This window comes from Muscardinus avellanarius (assembly GCF_963383645.1).
Source record: "Muscardinus avellanarius genome assembly, chromosome: 4".
NCBI classification, from domain to species: domain Eukaryota; kingdom Metazoa; phylum Chordata; class Mammalia; order Rodentia; family Gliridae; genus Muscardinus; species Muscardinus avellanarius.
Genome location: NC_137789.1, coordinates 135600800 through 135617561, shown reverse-complemented (window position 1 = coordinate 135617561; position 16762 = coordinate 135600800). Strand labels below are relative to the sequence as shown.

At 45.3% G+C, this 16762-nt stretch overlaps 1 protein-coding gene across 1 annotated transcript; it reads right to left on the bottom strand.

Annotated features, from left to right (window-relative positions):
• Positions 1 to 2135: 2135 nt before the first annotated feature.
• BORCS7 (BLOC-1 related complex subunit 7) lies at positions 2136 to 10613 on the bottom strand (the record flags this gene model as incomplete). Its single annotated transcript, XM_080694420.1, has 5 exons — positions 10429 to 10613; positions 4493 to 4555; positions 4356 to 4399; positions 3706 to 3726; positions 2136 to 2187 (listed from the first exon to the last, which is right to left on the bottom strand). The coding sequence occupies exons 1-5, from the start codon at positions 10564 to 10566 to the stop codon at positions 2136 to 2138; spliced, it is 318 nt and encodes a 105-aa protein (XP_080550546.1). The 5' UTR covers positions 10567 to 10613.
• Between the last annotated feature and the right edge of the window lie 6149 nt (positions 10614 to 16762).

Here is a 16762-nt window from a genome sequence, read left to right as displayed (position 1 = left end):
CTGGCTTTTATTCTTTATTTTGAAACAGGAAATCACTAAATTGGGAAGGGCCTAAGTAGCTGAGGCTGGTGGTGAACCCACGATCCTCCTGTCTCAGCCTCCCAAGTACTGGGATTACAAACGTGTGCCATCATGCCTGGCATCCTTTAGACAGTTTCTATGTTGGCTGATCCAACTGTTCCTCCTGCCTCAGCTTTGCAAGTGGCAAGGACTACAGGCACATGACATTGCACCCAGCTTGAAACTCTATTCCCAAACATAAAATATTACTCAGTATTTGTGTAAGGATCAAATTAGAAAATACAGTTTTTGACATAACAAAAACTGATTTGAAGCCGGGCGTGGTGGCGCATGCTTGTAATCTCAGTATCCGGGAGGCAGAGACAGGAGGATAGTGGTTCGCAGACAGCCTCAGCTACTTAGTGAGGCCCTTCGCAACTCAGAGAGACCCTGTTTCAAGAAATAAAAAGACTAAAAGATAGAGCTGGGAGTGTAGCTTGAAGGTAGAATGCCCCTGGGTTCCATCCTCAGTACCACAAAAAACAAAAACAAAACAAAACAAAAAAATCTATTGGAAGCCAGGTGTGGTGGCGCACACTTTTAATTCCAGTATTTGGGAGGCTGAGACAAGAGGATCGCAGTTTGCGGCCAGCTTCAGCTACTTAGCGAGGCCCTTCGCAATTTAGCGAGACCCTGTTTCAAAATAAAGAATAAAAAATAGGCCTGGGGTGTGTCACTCGGAGGTGAAATGCCCCTAGGTTCCATCCCCAGTACTGAAAAAAAAAAATAAAAAGAAAACCTATTGGAAGCTGGGCATGGTGGCCTACGCTTGTAATCTTGTAATCCCAGCATTCAGGAGGTGGAGACTAGAGGATCGTGGTTCGTGGACAGCCTCAGTTACTCAGTGAGGCCCTTTGCAACTCAGTGAGACTCTGTTTCAAAATAAAGAATAAAAAACAGGGCTGGGGGGGATATAGCTAGGAGGTAGAATGCCACTGGGTTCTATCCCCAGTACTACAAAAAGCAAAAAACTATGGAGCCTGGGGTGGTGATGCAGGCTTGTAATCCCAAACAAGGCTGAGACAGGAGGATTCCAAGTTCGAGGACAGCCTCAGCAAGTAGTGAGGCTCTCATCACCCCACAAGACCCTGTTTCAAAAATAAAAATAAGCCTGGTATAGTGATACACACTTGTAATCCCAGTAGTTGGGAGGCTGAGAAAGGAGGATCACAGGTTTGCGACCAACCTCAGGAACTTGTGAGTTCCTATGCAACTTCGTGAGACCGTGTTTCAAAATAAAGAATAAAATAGGGCTGGGGCTATAGCTCAGAGGTAGAATGCCCCTGGTTTCAATCCCCAGTGCGACACACACACACACACACACACACACACACACACACGAAAAAAAAGCCCATGGAAAGCAGGGTGTGTTGGTACACACCTGTAATCTTAGTACATGGGAGGCTAAGATAGGAGAATCACAGATTTGAAACCAGCCTCTGCAACTCAGTGAGGCTCACATCAAGTTAGTGAAACCCTGTTTCCAAATAAAATAAAATAAAAACATAGGGATGGGGTTAGCTGAGAAGTGGAATGCCCTTGGGTTCCATCTCCAGCACCACACACATACACAAACACCTGAGGAAGAGCCGGGTGTGGTGGGGCAGGCCTGTAGCCCCAGGACCTGGGGAGCTGAGACAGGGGGATCTCAGGTTCAAGGCCAGCTTCAGCAATTCAGTGAAGTTGTCAACAAGTTAGAAAGACCCTGTTTCCAAATAAAAAATAAAATAAGGCCGGGGATATAGCTTGAAGGTAGAAAACTTCTGTGTTCTGTGTACCAGAGAAAGAAAGAAAGAAAAAAAAAGCCTATGGGAAAACTTAAGATTTTTTGAAAGTTTTGCTTTAATATCAAATTAAACAGAGCAACTTAAAAAAATCAATAAAAGCATGCATTAATCTGATTTAAGAAGTGCTTCTAAAATTCTTTTCAAGAGAAACTATACATCAACATGAATCTCATCGAATGTAACTTTTAGAGATGAAAATAGAAAGTCAAAGCTACAGTCAACAGTGATTTAAGACACTTCCTCCTCCGCGTCAGGCGAAGACGCGCTCTTAGCCTCTTACACGCCGCTCTATTTCAACAGATGATTCAACTGGTCTTGTAGATCTGATGACTGTTCAACACTAGAAATCAGAATAGAGAAAGGGCTTATTGGAAACGAGCAATAAGACATTTCTTTGTACAATCTATTTATCCTTTAATGCATAAATCTGTCACAGATAAATCAAAATTCGTATTGTTCTACTTAAGTCTCAGCATTGTTTAAACGATGAGTGGGGGCACAGTGGTGCGGGGCACAGTGGTGTGCGCCTATACTCCCAGCTACTCTGGAGGCTGAGGCAGGAGGATCCCTTGAGCTCAGGAACTAAGGCCAGCCTGGGAAACATACTGAGATCCCCATCTCAAGGGGGAGAAAAGTGATTAGACTATGGAGATGGTTTGCAAAGTCAGTTAGTGTCAGGCACAGTGGAGCCCACCTGTAACTCCAACTGCCCAAGAGGCTAAGGCAGAAGGATCTCAAGTTCGACGCCAGCCTGGGCAACTTAGCAAGATCCTGTCTCAAAATAAAATAAAAAAGACTAGAGATGAGCTGTATTAGTAGCAGAATGCTCGTTTTATCACACCGGAGGCCTCAATATCTAGTACTGTGGAGAAAAAAAAAACAGCACCAATTTGTATTGTAAAAAAAATAGAGTGGCCGGGCGTGGTGGCGCCCCCTTGTCCTCCCCGCGCTTGGGAGGCTGAGACGGGAGGATCGCACGGGTTCGAAGCCAGCCTCAGCTACTGAGTGAGACCCTGTTTCCAAATAAAATATAAAATAGGTCTGGGAGTGTAGCCCGGAGGGAGAAAGCCCCTGGGTTCTACCCCTAGTACCACCAAGAAATTTAAAAAAAAAGAGTGAAAGACATTTAATACAGTAGAACAAACAAAAGTAATTATTTTAGTAATTTAAAAGTAATTATTTATTTACTTAAGAGATATTATCAATGTAAAAGGTGATTTCTGCTTCTTAAGGTTGAACCCTATGCCCTATAACTGTTAAAAAGATTTCACTGCCAGGTGTGGTGGCACATGCCTATAATCCTAGTACTTGGGAAGTCAAGAGAAGGATAGAAGGTTCAAAGCCAGCCTCAGCAATTTAGCAAGGCCTTCAGCATCTAAGCAAGACCCAGCTTCCAAACAGAAGATAAAATAGGCCTGGAGGTATAGCTCAGAGGTAGAATGCCTGAGTTCAATCCCCAGCAACACACACACACACACACACACACACACACACACACACACACAAAGCTTTTACTGCATGCCTCTGAAATATATTATGGGTGTTCTTTTTTTGGGGGGTGGGGAATCCTAGGCCTCGAACCCAAAGGTATTTTACCTTTGAGATACACCCCAGCCCTATTTTATTTTTTATTCTGAAATTGGTCTCAGCAATTGCTGAGGCTGGTCTTGAACCTGCAATCCTCCTGTCTCAGCCTCCCAAGTACTGGGATTACAGGCGTGAGCCACCATACCTGGTGAGCATGTCAACCTACAGGTATATATTAACCAGAGCTTTGCACTGATCCTGGGCACAGCAGTGTAATTCTCTATAGCCTGCTCCGAATGGTTCCCCACTCCCCACTTTTGGGATTACTTACTTCTTCTGAATAGCTTCTTGCCTGAATCACAAAAGGAAAGAGGAAAATAAACAAAGAAAACCCAGTGAACTAGGAGAAATAGTGCATGACCAGACACACAGGCAAATCGAATTTCCAGCTATGTCACCCTCTATAGTTCTGCCCAGGCCATCCTAACATATGCTATCCAATAGGGATGCCTATCTGAGAGCAGAGCTGGTAAACGATGGATTCTAATATTTCCCCAGAGCGAGGGGATGGTCTGGCAAACTAGAAGAAAGGCTTAAATTCAGTAGCTGGAACCGTGTTTCATGTGGAAGCGTAGAATGCAGGTTACCATCACAACTGATTTCCTGGTGAAGGGGCAGACTCCCGGGAGGACGTGGGTCCCAGTTAACAGACACCCACTGAGTGTCTCCCTGGCTGGGGCCCGGCATGGCCCTGCCCTATGGGGTCTCCCTCTGAGGAGCCCTTCCATTGACCCGGGGAAGTTCATACAAGGTGGCCCATGCTCCGATCTCCTCCCCACCCCCAGCTTGCGCAGTCTCAGGCATCTTTCCAAGGCAGGACTTCATCTCCCGCCAAGCCCACCCTGACCCCCCGCCCTGCCTCCATGGGGTGAAGCTCACACAAGCTACGAGGGCGGGCTCAGGGGCCGGAGGGCTACTCACTGGTACTGGAGATGTGTTGTTATTATCGCCATTTTCCTTAAACTCTGCACAAAGAGAGAAAGGCAGAACACTCCACTTTCCTGCAGCCATACAAGCTATGCATATAAACCCCAAATCGTAACGAAACTGGTCCTTACATCTTCGGAGTGCAAGATGGCATCTTCCTGTAGCACCATGTTTCGAGCTGCCTGACCTAGCAGCTGGAAGGCAGAAGTAAGATGGTAATGATGGAGACCTCCAAACGTCCTGCAATCTCCTCTCTGCAGCTGTCCTGCCATCCCCTCCTCCTCCCGTAATCCACCACCATACACAACTGCGGACACCCAACGTGGAAGCAAGGATCCTTTCCCTTCTGTTCAGGTCATAAATTGATTTTACTGGCATGGTGGCAGTTCTGGCAGGGGCTCAGCATGTCTCAAAGGCCACTCACTGCATCAGAGATTGAGTACTAGGTCACCGCGAGCCTCCTGCGTAGCTTAACTCACCAAGCGTGAAGGTGGCGGAAACGACTCTGGTTCCACCGGTCCAACAAGGGAGCCTGACACCTGCTTCCTGCCCGCTCTGGGAACTGGAGTTTGAACCCACCAAGTTAGTTACAGCCCCAGGACTTTTTTTTTTTTTTTTTTTTTTTTTTTTTTTTTGTACTGGGGATAGAACCAAGGGGCTATACTCCCAGACCTAATTTTTTTTTTTAATATTTTATTTGGAAACAGGGTCTCACTAAGTTGCAGAGGGCCTCACTAAGTAGCTGAGGCTGCTTCAAACCTGTGCGATCCTCCTGTCTCAGCCTCCCAAGCACTGGAATTAAAAGCGTGTGCCACCACACCCGGCTATAGCCCTAGGACTTAAAAAAATTTTTTTTTTTTTTTTTTTTTTTTTTTGTGTGTGTGTGTTACTGAAGATGGGATCCAGGGGCCTTCTACCTCCAGGCTATACCTGCAACCTTATTATTATTATTTTTTGAAACACGGTCTTCTAAATTGCTGAGAGCCTCACTAAATTGCTGAGGCTGGCTTCAAACTTGCAATCCTCCTGTCTCAGCCTCCCAAGTACTGGGATTACAGGCCTGTGCCACCATGCCTGGCTTTTAAACTTTTTTTTTTGGGGGGGGTCTGGGTTCAATCTCCAGACACACACACAAACACATACACACACACACATACACACACACACACCAGCAGCTACTCTTAAGCTTGAGAGGGAAATCACCACATGAAAGATGGCTAGATGGGGCTGGAGAAGAGAATGTGCAGGCAGATTTTAATGAGTTCACTGACAGCTGGGTTCTGAGACTGAGAGATAAAAGCTGAGCTGAAACAGCTGGATGGCCTGAGGTCAAGGCAGAGCTGCCCCAGCTGGCAGGGAGAGAGGCACGCAAAGGTCAGTAAGGATTTAGGCCTCAGTTAGGCGTGGAGGATGAGACAGGAGGTAGGACCCTGGGTTCCACCCCCAGTATCCCCCCCACACACACACACACAGGGTCGGGGTGTTAATCAGAAGTAGAATGCCCCTGGGTTCAATCCCCAGTGCCACACATACAAAAAAAAAAAAAAAAAAAAAAAAAAAATTTACTCTTCTACATCTTGATATCTGCAGCAATACATACTGAATACTATATAGATGTACAGGGTTTTTTTGTTTTGTTTTGTTTTTTGTTTTGCGGGTCTGGGGATGGAACCCAGGAGCATTTGACCTCCGAGCTACACCCCCTGTCCTATTTTTTATTCTTTATTTTGAAACAGGGTCTCACTGAGTTGCAGAGGGTCTCACTAAGTAGCTGAGGCTGTCCGCGAAACCACGATCCTCCAGTCTTAAGCCTCCCGAATGCTGGGACGACAAGCGTGCGCCACCATGCCCGGCTTGATGCGCGGGGTGATTCACCCAGTCTTCTGCCCACAGCCTTTCTAGTCTTTTGCCATTGTAAGTTAAGTAGTGATGCACAAAACTTTTTTTGTTTGTTTTTGATACTAGGGATTGAACCCAGAGGCATTCTACCTCTGAGTCACACCCTCAACCCTATTTTGGTTATTTTTAAATTTTAAAGCAGGATCTCGCTAAGTTGCAGAGGGCCTTGCTAAATTGCTGAGGTTGGCCAGAAACTTGTGATCCTGTCTTAGCCTCCCAAATACTGGGATTACAGGCATGTGCCACCATGCCTGGCTGCAAAAATCTCTTAGGTATATCCATATTTTTTGCCAGGACATAGAAAAGACTTATAAAATTGTGATTAGGATTTACAGCTTTGCTACAAATTGTCAAATACCCCTCCATTAGCCTTACACCACTTGTATTCCTACCAAAAAGTATGAAAGTATCACTTTTCCTCCTTAAGCCACTTTTTCTTTTTTCTTTCTTTCTTTTTTTGGGGGGAGGGTTCTGGGGATGGAACCCAGGGACATTCGACCTCCCCTGCCCTATTTTTTATTATTTTGAAACTGGGTCTCACTGAGTTGCAGAGGGCCTCACTAAGTAGCTGAGGCTGTCCGTGAACCGCGATCCTCCGGTCTCAGCCTCCCAAATGCTGGGATTGCAAGCGTGCACCACCACGCACGGCTCCACTTTTTTCTTTTTCCTTTTGGCGGTACTGGGATTCATACCCAGGAGTGCTGAGTTACACACCCACCCACCCTCTGACCACTTTTTTTGGTACTGGGAATTAAACCCAGGGGCACTGCACCTTGGAGCTATACTCCCAGCCATTTTTATTTTTTATTTTGAAACAGGGTCGCCCTGTGTTGCTGAGAGTTTCATTATGTGTATGAGGCCATCCCTGAACCTGCAACCCTCCTGTCTCTGCCTCCCAAGTACTGGGATTATAGGCGTGCGCCACCATGCCCGGCCTGTGACCACTTTTAAATGGCAAAATTCAAACATCTCTATGTGGAGGATAGTGACTGACAAACTGATAGCAGAAAGAAAGGGTTCCAAGAGAATCGATCATTTGTTCCTATGCATTCAACAAGCAATTTATTGAGTGCGTAAACAAACCAGTACACTTGGTCAGAGTAGTACTGGGGCTCACAGTTCTGGGGGTTACAGAGGTGCGTGCCGAGGCAGGAGCCCTGGGTGTTCTGGAAACAAGGCGGGGGCAGAAGGATCCAACCCATTACGGGAGCAGGTGTTCAGGGGGGCTTCTGAAACTGCCGAAGTCACTTGTGAGGCAGGAAGCTAGGATGCAGAATTCATCTTATAGGTGCTTTTTCAGAAAAGTGGCACCATCAGATTTACCATTTCAGAAGTGTGATAACGGAACAGACTGGGGGTGGAGGGGATAACAGCAGAGAGGACAGCCAGGAGGACACTGCAGCACTGAAGGTCAGCGGTGAACATGGAAGTGTCCTTGGAACAAAGGGGGATTTGAGAAACACAGAGATGGATGGGGCTCGTGATGACAAAGAGCGTGCAGGGGCTGTCGCAACGCAGGGCCAAGGCCTTTTCCTTGATGAGAGACGTCCTCGCCGGCCTTCTGTAACGTTTCCTCACACAATCAGCCACACACATACCACCCAAGCCCTCCAGCTTTGCCTTCTTTAAAATGGAACGACAAGGCTGGGCATGGTGGTGCACGCTAGTCATCCCCAGTACTTGGGAGGCTGAGACAGGAGGATGGCAGGTTTGAGGGCAGCCTTCAGGAGGTAGTCAGGCAGTCAGAGTCTCGTCAACCTAACGAGACCCTGATTCAAAACAAAAATAAAATAGCCGGGCGTGGTGGTGCACGCTTATCATCCCAGTGCTTGGGAGGCTGAGACAGGAGGATCGCACGGGTTCGAAGCCAGCCTCAGCTACTGAGTGAGGCTCTCAGCAACTTAGTGAGACCCTGTTTCCAAATAGCGTATAACAAAAAATAGGTCTGGGAATATAGCGCGGGGGTAGAATGTCCCTGAGTTCCACCCCCAGTACCACAAAATTAATTAATTAATTAATTAATTAAAATAGGATTGGCGGTATAACTCAGGTAGAATGCCCCTGGGTTCCATCCCCAGTACCAAATGAATAAATAAAATGGAACAAGAGCTTGAATATGTCTGTAAGCAATCTGAATACAGAATCTCTGAAGAGTCTACAAATTCCCCTCTGAGGCCTGTACCACCATGTTCCTCGTAATCAGCTCAGTAAGAGTTTGTCTTAGCTTCTCATCTTCTACAAGGGCTTCTGATTGGCATCTTGGTTTCCATAGCAACAGCTGCAGTGGGTGGGTGTGCTCCCTGGCTGTCTGCCCAGCAGCGCCTCCATCTCGAGCACTCTCATCTGGAGGCCTTTGCCTCTGCCGTTCCTTCTACTCGTACCTCTCTGCCTTCAGAGAGCCACATGGCTTCACCCCAAATTCTGCTCAAATGTCACCTCCCCAGAGACCCTTTGGCCACCCTGTTCACAGTGAGCCCTGTCCTCACTCTCTAGTTCTGATTTCCTTTCCTGCGTAGAATTTACCACCACTTGATTTTTGTATTTTATTTATCATCTGTCTCTTCCTGAGGACAGGGATTTCATTTTGTTTATTCCTTGTACCTAGAACAGTTCCTCGCACACAGCAGACATTCGATAAATGTTTGTTAACCGAATGCTGTGGAATGTGTGTTTTACACACACAAGCTGTCAGGCAAAATAGCTCTGCCCGAGACTGCTGAAGAAGCACTGGTCTACTGGCTGGAAGAGACTGAAAATCAGTGCCGAAGGTCTGAAGCCGGCTTCCGCAGCTCAGTGAGGCTCTCAGCAACCTAGCGAGGCCTTGTGTCCCAATAAGAAATATTGGACTGGGAGAGTAGCTTGGAGGTAGAACACCTGTGGGCTCAATCCCCAGGACCACAAAAAAGAAAAGAAAGAAAGGAAGGAAAGAAAAGTACCTTCTTCATTAGTAATTGCAAAGACTTAACTTAAACTATATAAAACAACCAAGCATGGTGCCGCATACTTATAATCCCAGCATTTGGGAGGCTGAGACAGGAGGATCTCAGTTCACGGTCGGCCTCAGTTACTTAGTGAACCCTTTGCAACTCAGTGAGATCCTGCTTCAAAATAAAGAATAAAAAATAGGGCTGGGGATATAGCTCCGAGGTGGAATGCCCTGGGTTCCATCCCCAGTAACACACACACACACACACACACACACACACACACACACACACACACACAACAGAACAAGAAAGAAAGTTGCTATTGCTATAAAAACTAAGGTAAAACTGGAAACACTTGTTGAAAAGGAGTAGCTACTAGCCAAAAAAGCCGCAGGCCTGTAATCTCAGTGTTTGGGAGGCTGAGATAGGAAGATTGCAGGTTGGCAACCAGCCTCAGATACTTAATGAGGCCCTCTGCAACTTAGTGAGACTTTGTTTCAAAATAAAAAATAGCTGGGCTGGTGGCGCATGCTTGTAATCTCTGCGCTTGGGAGGCTGAGACAGGAGGATCGCACAGGTTCGAAGCCAGCCTCAGCTACTTTGTGAGGCTCTCAGCAACTTAGTAAGATCCTGTTTCCAAATAAAGTATAAAATAGGTCTGGGAGTATAGCCTGGAGGTAGACAAGCCCCTGGGTTCCACCCCCAGTACATAAATAAATAAATAAATAAATAATAGGGATGGGAGTATTGCTTGGAGGTAGAATGCCGTTGGGTTCAATCCCCAGTACAAAAAAAAAAAAAAAAAAAAAGGACTAGCTAGGACAAAATGCTATTGAGTTAATTATACATTAAGGTAATGCCGAGAAATTCATGAGACTCTTGCTTTTAAAGCTCATATTCCGCCGGGCGTGGGGAGCACATCTGCAATCCCAATACTTGGGAGGCTGAGACAAGAGGCCTGCAGGTTCAAGGACAGCTCTGAAAGTAGTAAAGCTGTCAGCAATTTAGCAAGATCTTATTTCCAAGTTAAAGAATAAAATAGGGCCTGGGGGTGGGAGCTTGGAGGTAGAATGCCCCTGGGTTCTATCCCCAATGAAAATAAAATACAGCTTCCCATCACGCCTCCCGGAAGCCGCGAGGCCTGACCAGGGACTACACTCCCCAGAATGCAGCGCGCCGCGCCGCCCGCTGCAGGAAGGACTGCGAGACGCCCCGGGGCCAAGAGTCCGCTCGCAGCTCACCTCCGAGCTGCGGGAGCCCTTCAGCACCTGCTTGGTGAGCGCGATTACGTCAGTCCCGCAGGTGTTCACCTTCTCGGTGAGAAGGCCTTTTACTGACTGGCCGAATCGTGCCTGCGAATCCGGCGTCCCGGTCGCCATCACTTCCACCAGCGAAGGTCTCCGCACGGGGACGGCGAGTCGCTGGGACCAAAAGTAATGCAACGCGCCAGGAAAGAGGGAGGAGTCCCTGCCTACTGTGGGAAAAGGAAGGGACGCCGGCGCCTAGCGCAGGTGCGAGCTTTAAATCCAGTTAAAATAATCGATTAGCCTGGTTTAGTGGTGCACGCTTGTAATCCCAGAACTTGGGAGGCTGAGACAGGACGATCCCAGGTTCGCGGTCAACCTCAGCTACCTAGGCCCTCCGCAATTTAGTGAGGCCCTTTTTCAAAATAATGAATAAAACATAGGGCTGGGGGGTGAAGCTTAGAGGCAGCACGCCCCTGGACTCCATCCTCAGTGCTACAAAAATAAACAAAGTACTTTATTTTTATACCGAGAAAGACAAGTCCCAGGTAAACATCTAAGGTTTGGAATCAGAAGGTCCCATTTCTACCAGTTAGCGATCCTATGACTGCTGCGTCTTATAACTCCTCATCTGTAAAATGGAAACAGTGTTGATGTCTTCAAGGTGTTAGAAGAATGAATTAAGATAATTCTCAGTCAGTGCAGTTATTTTGTTATAGTTTTATGGTACTGAGGATTAAGCCCAGGGTGATCTGCCTCTGAGCTACATTCCCCAGCCCTATTTACCTATATATTTAATTGTTTATTTAGTGTATGGCACTAGCAATTGAACTCAGAGTCATTCTTTTACTTTCTTTCTTTTTTCTTTTTTTTTCTTTTTTTTTTGGAGGGGGGGGCTACTGGAGATTGAACCCAGGGGTTCCACTCCCAGCCCTATTTTTTATTCTTTATTTTGAAATTGGAGGGCCTCACTAAGTAGCTGAGGCTGTCCATTAACTGCATTCCTCCAGTCTCAGCCTCCCAAATGCTGGGATTACAAGCTTGCGCCACCGCGCCCCGCTTTGAGATGAACATTCTTAACCAACCAAAAAAACTAAGGGTGGCGGAGCCGATCGCGGACAGTCTCAGGTTCTTGGCGATGCTCCTGGGCTCCATCCCTTGTACTGAAACAAACAAACAAAAACAAAAAACAAAAAAAACTTGTCATCCTAATCCATACTGTTCTTATTATTTATTTATTATGAACGGATTACGTAAAACATGAGAAGATGTCAGAAGCTCCTAGCTGTGCTATTTTTTTCTTAAATACAGTACTGAAAATGCCCATCAAAACCTTGTTATCCTAGCCAGGCGTGGTGGCGCACACTTGTAATATAAGCATTCGGGTGGCGGAGCCGATCGCGGACAGTCTCAGGTACTTAGCGATGCTCCTGGGCTCCATCCCTTGTACTGAAACAAACAACAAAAAAACTTGTCATCCTAATCCATACTGTTCTTATGTACTTATTATTTATTAATTTATTAATTTATTTATTTTGTGGTACTGGGGATGAGACCCAGGGACATTCTACCTCCACGCTACACCCCCAACCCTATTTTTCATTCTTTACTTTGAAACAGGGTTTCACTGAGTTGCAAAGGGCGTAAGTAGGTAAAGCTGGCTGCAAACCACAGTCCTCCTTTCTCAGCCTCCCAAATGCTTACCAAGCCCAGCTCTTATTTTTTATCTTATTTATTTATATATTTATTTGTGGTACTGGGGATGGAACCCAGGGGCATTCTACCTCTGAGTGAAACCCTCAGCCCTATTTTTTCTTTTCTTTTCTTTTTTTTTTTTTTTTTTTTGTGGGTCTGGGGATGGAATCCTGGGGCATTGACCTCCAAGCCACACCCCCTGCCCTATTTTTATTCTTTATTTTGAAACAGGGTCTCACTAAGTTTTGGAGGGCCTCGCTAAGTGGCTGAGACTGTCCGCAAACCGCAGCCCTCCGGACTCAGCCTCCCGAATGCTGGGATGACAAACGTGGCCACCACATCCGGCTTCTTCTTTATTTTGAAACAGGGTCTCACTGAGTTGCAAAGGACCTCACTAAATAACTGAGGCTGGCTGTGAACAGCGATCCTCCTGTCTCAGCCTCCCAAACGCTAGGATTTAAGCATGTGCCACAAGACCAGGCTTGCTGTTCACATGTAAACTCTATTTGTTCTGTTCTTCAGTAGGAAATGCAAAGTCAAGTCTCCGCTATTTAGTGAGGCCCTCCGCAACTCAGTGAGACCTTGTTTCAAAAATAAAAAAGAAGCCGGGCTTGGTGGCGCACGCTTGTCATCCCAGCATCCGGGAGGCTGAGACAGGAGGATCTCAATTCACAGACAGCCTCAGCTACTTAGTGAGGCCCTCTGCAACTCAGTGAGACCCTGTTTCAAAATAAAGAATAAAGCCGGGCGTGGTGGCGCACGCTTGTAATCCCCGCACTTGGGAGGCTGAGACAGGAGGATCGCACAGGTTCAAAGCCAGCCTCAGCTACTTACTGAGGCTCTCAGCAACTTAGTGAGACCCTGTTTCCAAATAAAATATAAAAAAGGTCTGGGAGTATAGCCCGGAGGTAGAAAGAAAGCCACTGGGTTCTACCCCCAGTACCACCAAAATAAATAAATAAAGAAAGAAAGAATAAAAAAATAGGGTAGGGGGTGTAGCTTGGAGGTTGAATGCCCCTGGGTTCCATCCCCAATACCACGAAAAATAAAATATTTGTTACTATCATTACTACACAGATCCAAGAATTGAAAACACCACCACAAACAAAAATCTGTGGGCAGCGCTGTGTGTGGCACGAGCAGCTCCCAATCAGTCATGGCAGTGACCAAGGCCACGTGGGCCCTGGTGGGAAACAAAGGTGACGACCGCAAGGCTTTGGAGCAGCTCTGTCCTTGGACCTGCACAGGGCTCTGTAATGAACAGCATGTGACAAAGGCACAGGTAAACTGAGGCTTACGGTCACGATCATTTGCTTGTCTGACTAGTTTGTGGGACAACATTCTCTTAAAACTACATAGTACAAAGCCGGGCGGGGCGGCGCACACTTGTCATCCCCGCGCTTGGGAGGCTGAGACAGGAGGATCGCACGGGTTCGAAGCCAGCCTCGGCTACTTAGTGAGGCTCTCAGCAACTTAGTGAGACCCTGTTTCCAAATAAAATATATATATTTTTTAAAAAAAGGTCTGGGAGTATAGCCCGGAGGTAGAAAGCCTCTGGGTTCTACCCATATTTTCTGAAAACCTGAACACTGATACTACTTTAGTCTTGAGTAAGAAGAAAAGGTCAATTAAGACTACTGAAGAAGGCGCATAAGCTTTGGTTCTGTTTTGTTTTTCTCCCTTTATAACCCCCCCCCAAATTAAGATTTTAGTAATTTTTTTTTTTATCTTTTAAACCATTCACAGTTAACTGTTAGAATTTGCTCTGAAAAAAAGATTGCAAATAGCTGGGTATGGTGGCACACACTTGTAAAAAGGTCTGGGAGTGCAGAACAGAGGTAGAAAAGCCCCTGGGTTCCACCCCCAGTACTACAAAAAAAGAAAAAAAAGAAAAGAAAAGAAAAAAAGATTGCAAATAGTCTTATAGATAACAACACAACTCTTTTAGGATTTTTTGGGTGTGTGTGTATGTGTGTGTGTGTGGTACTGGGGGGTGGAACCCAGGGGCTTTTCTACCTCCAGGCTATACTCTCAGACCTATTTTATACTTTATTTGGAAACAGGGTCTCACTAAGTTGCTGAGAGCCTCACTAAGTAGCTGAGGCTGGCTTCGAACCCGTGCGATCCTCCTGTCTCAGCCTCCCAAGAGCGGGGAATACAAGCGTGTGCCACCACACCCGGCAACACAACTCTTTTAAAAGACCCAATTTTATTTCTTACTTGGAAACAGGGTCTTGCTAGGTTGCTGAGAGCCTCACTAAATTACTGAGGCTGGCTTCAAACCTGTGATCCTCCTCTCAGCCTCCCAAGTACTGGGATTACAGGCTGGATACACCACCATACCAGGCTTCCTTTTTATTTTTTGAGACGGGGTCTCTATAAATTGCTCAGGCTGGTCTTGAACTTGCAACTCTCCTGCTTCGGTATCCTGAGTATGAGATTATAGTTGTGTGCCATGATTTTCATTGCAATTTTAACAAATATTTTATGAACTAAATAGGCTAGGATTGGGGATAGATAAAAAATGAGATACAAACAGAATGGGAGAAGATTTTTGCCACCTATTCCTCCGATAGAGGACTAATATCTAGAATATACAGAGAACTCAAGAAACTCAACACTAAGAAAACAAAGCATCCAATAAAAATTGGGCAAGTGAACTAAATAGACACTTCACAAAAAAAGAAATTCAAATGGCCAATAAATACATGAAAAAATGCTCAACATCATTGGCAATCAGAGAGATGCAAATCAAAACTACCCTGAGATTTCACCTAACTCCAACTAGAATGGCCATCATTCAAAACACAAACAACAACAGATGCTGGCGAGGATGTGGAGAAGTGGGAACTCTAAATCATGGTTGGTGGGGTTGCAAATTAGTGCAAACACTTTGGAGAATCCTCAGAAGAATGGGAACAAACCTACCATATGATCCAACAATACTTCTAGGTATCTACCCCAAAGAAAGTAAACCAAACTACCAAACTAATGCATGTGTATCTATATTCATAGCTGCACAATTCACCATAGCCAAACTATGGAACCAGCCAAGATGTCCATGAATGGATTACAAAACTGTGGGATATGTGCACAATGGAATTTTACTCAGCCAGAAAGAAAAACACAATTACATCATTTACAGGGAACTGGAGGACATGATGCTAAGTGAGATTAGTCAGTCACAAAAAATAAGAAATCAGAGCTTTCCCTAATATGTGAAAGCTAAGGAGAAATGGGTCATAGGAGGAACTCTCGATGAAAAAGGAAATCCTATAGAGGAGCAAACAAGACAATCTAAATGAGGGGATGGGAGGGTGAAGAAGGAAACTCTCTAAAGCACACAATGTACTTAAACATATCGAAGTCAACCACTAAGCCAAGCAAGGGAAGGAGGGATGGGGAGGGAATGGGGTGGAGATTGAGTGGGGGCTAACTGGGTGATGTGTGCATGTATGTCCACACAAGTTCTTTACCCCATTACGATGTATGAATACAATGCATCAATTAAAAAAAGATAAAAGGAAAAAAATGAGATACAGCCCTTGAGGATGTCCCCCTCTATTCCTAGTTTGCTAATTGTTTTTATTATGAGTAACTGTTGTATTTTGTCAAATGCTTTTTCTTTATCTATGATATATGATTTTTTTCCTTTAGCCTGTTGATGTCACGAGTTACATTAACTGATTTCAAATTTTGAATCTGCCTTTTATAAAAAACTGGAACAAATACCAGTTGTTCGTGATGTATAATTATTTTTATACATTATTGGATTAATTTTGGAATTTTTTTTGGTTTTGCGTGCATGTTCTTGAGCGATATTGGTCTGTAATTTTTCCTTTCTTGAGCAATATTGGTCTGTAATTTTTTCTTTCTTAGAATGTCTTTATCTGACTTTGGTATTAGAATAAATATATTTATATAATAAATTATATAAATACAATTTAATAAATTATTATAATAATTATAATAATATATAATATATAATAATTATAATAATAAATAAAATAAATTATATAAATAAGTTATAGAATGACTCAGAAAGTATCTCATCTGCTTCTATTTTCTTTTCTTTCTTTCCTCCTTCCTTCCGTTCTTTCTTTTGTGCATGAGTGTGGTGCAGGGGACTGAATCCAGGGTGTACTACTTCTGAGCTACACTCCCCGGCCCTATTTTATTATTTTATTTTGAAACTGGTTCTCACTCAGTTATCATGTGCTGGTCCTGAACCCGTGACCCTCTCTCAGCCTCCCAAGGACAAGGATCGCAGGTGTGTGGCACCAGGCACTAGGCAGTGAGTCTGATTTCACGCTGATTTCAGGCTGTGGTTGCTAACCTGGTCACTGGTTATCAGTGAGAAGAGCTGGGGAGCCCAGCTGTCCTCCCTTATCTGGCCCCTCCCCCAGGGGCTTGCCCTGGAGTTGAGCCAGGCCTTGAGCAGGCCTCCCTCTCTGGTATCTCGATTCTGGGGGAGGGCTCAGGCCTGGCCCAGCTCCAAGAGAAACTTTCGCAACAAGAGATAACATCATTTAAAGTTGAAGATCAGAGGAGCCCTTAAAAAGACCTCCTTGCACCCTAAAGTCACTGCAGCTTTCCCACCCTACACCTATCCTCTGGCCTGCTGGGTTGGGCCACC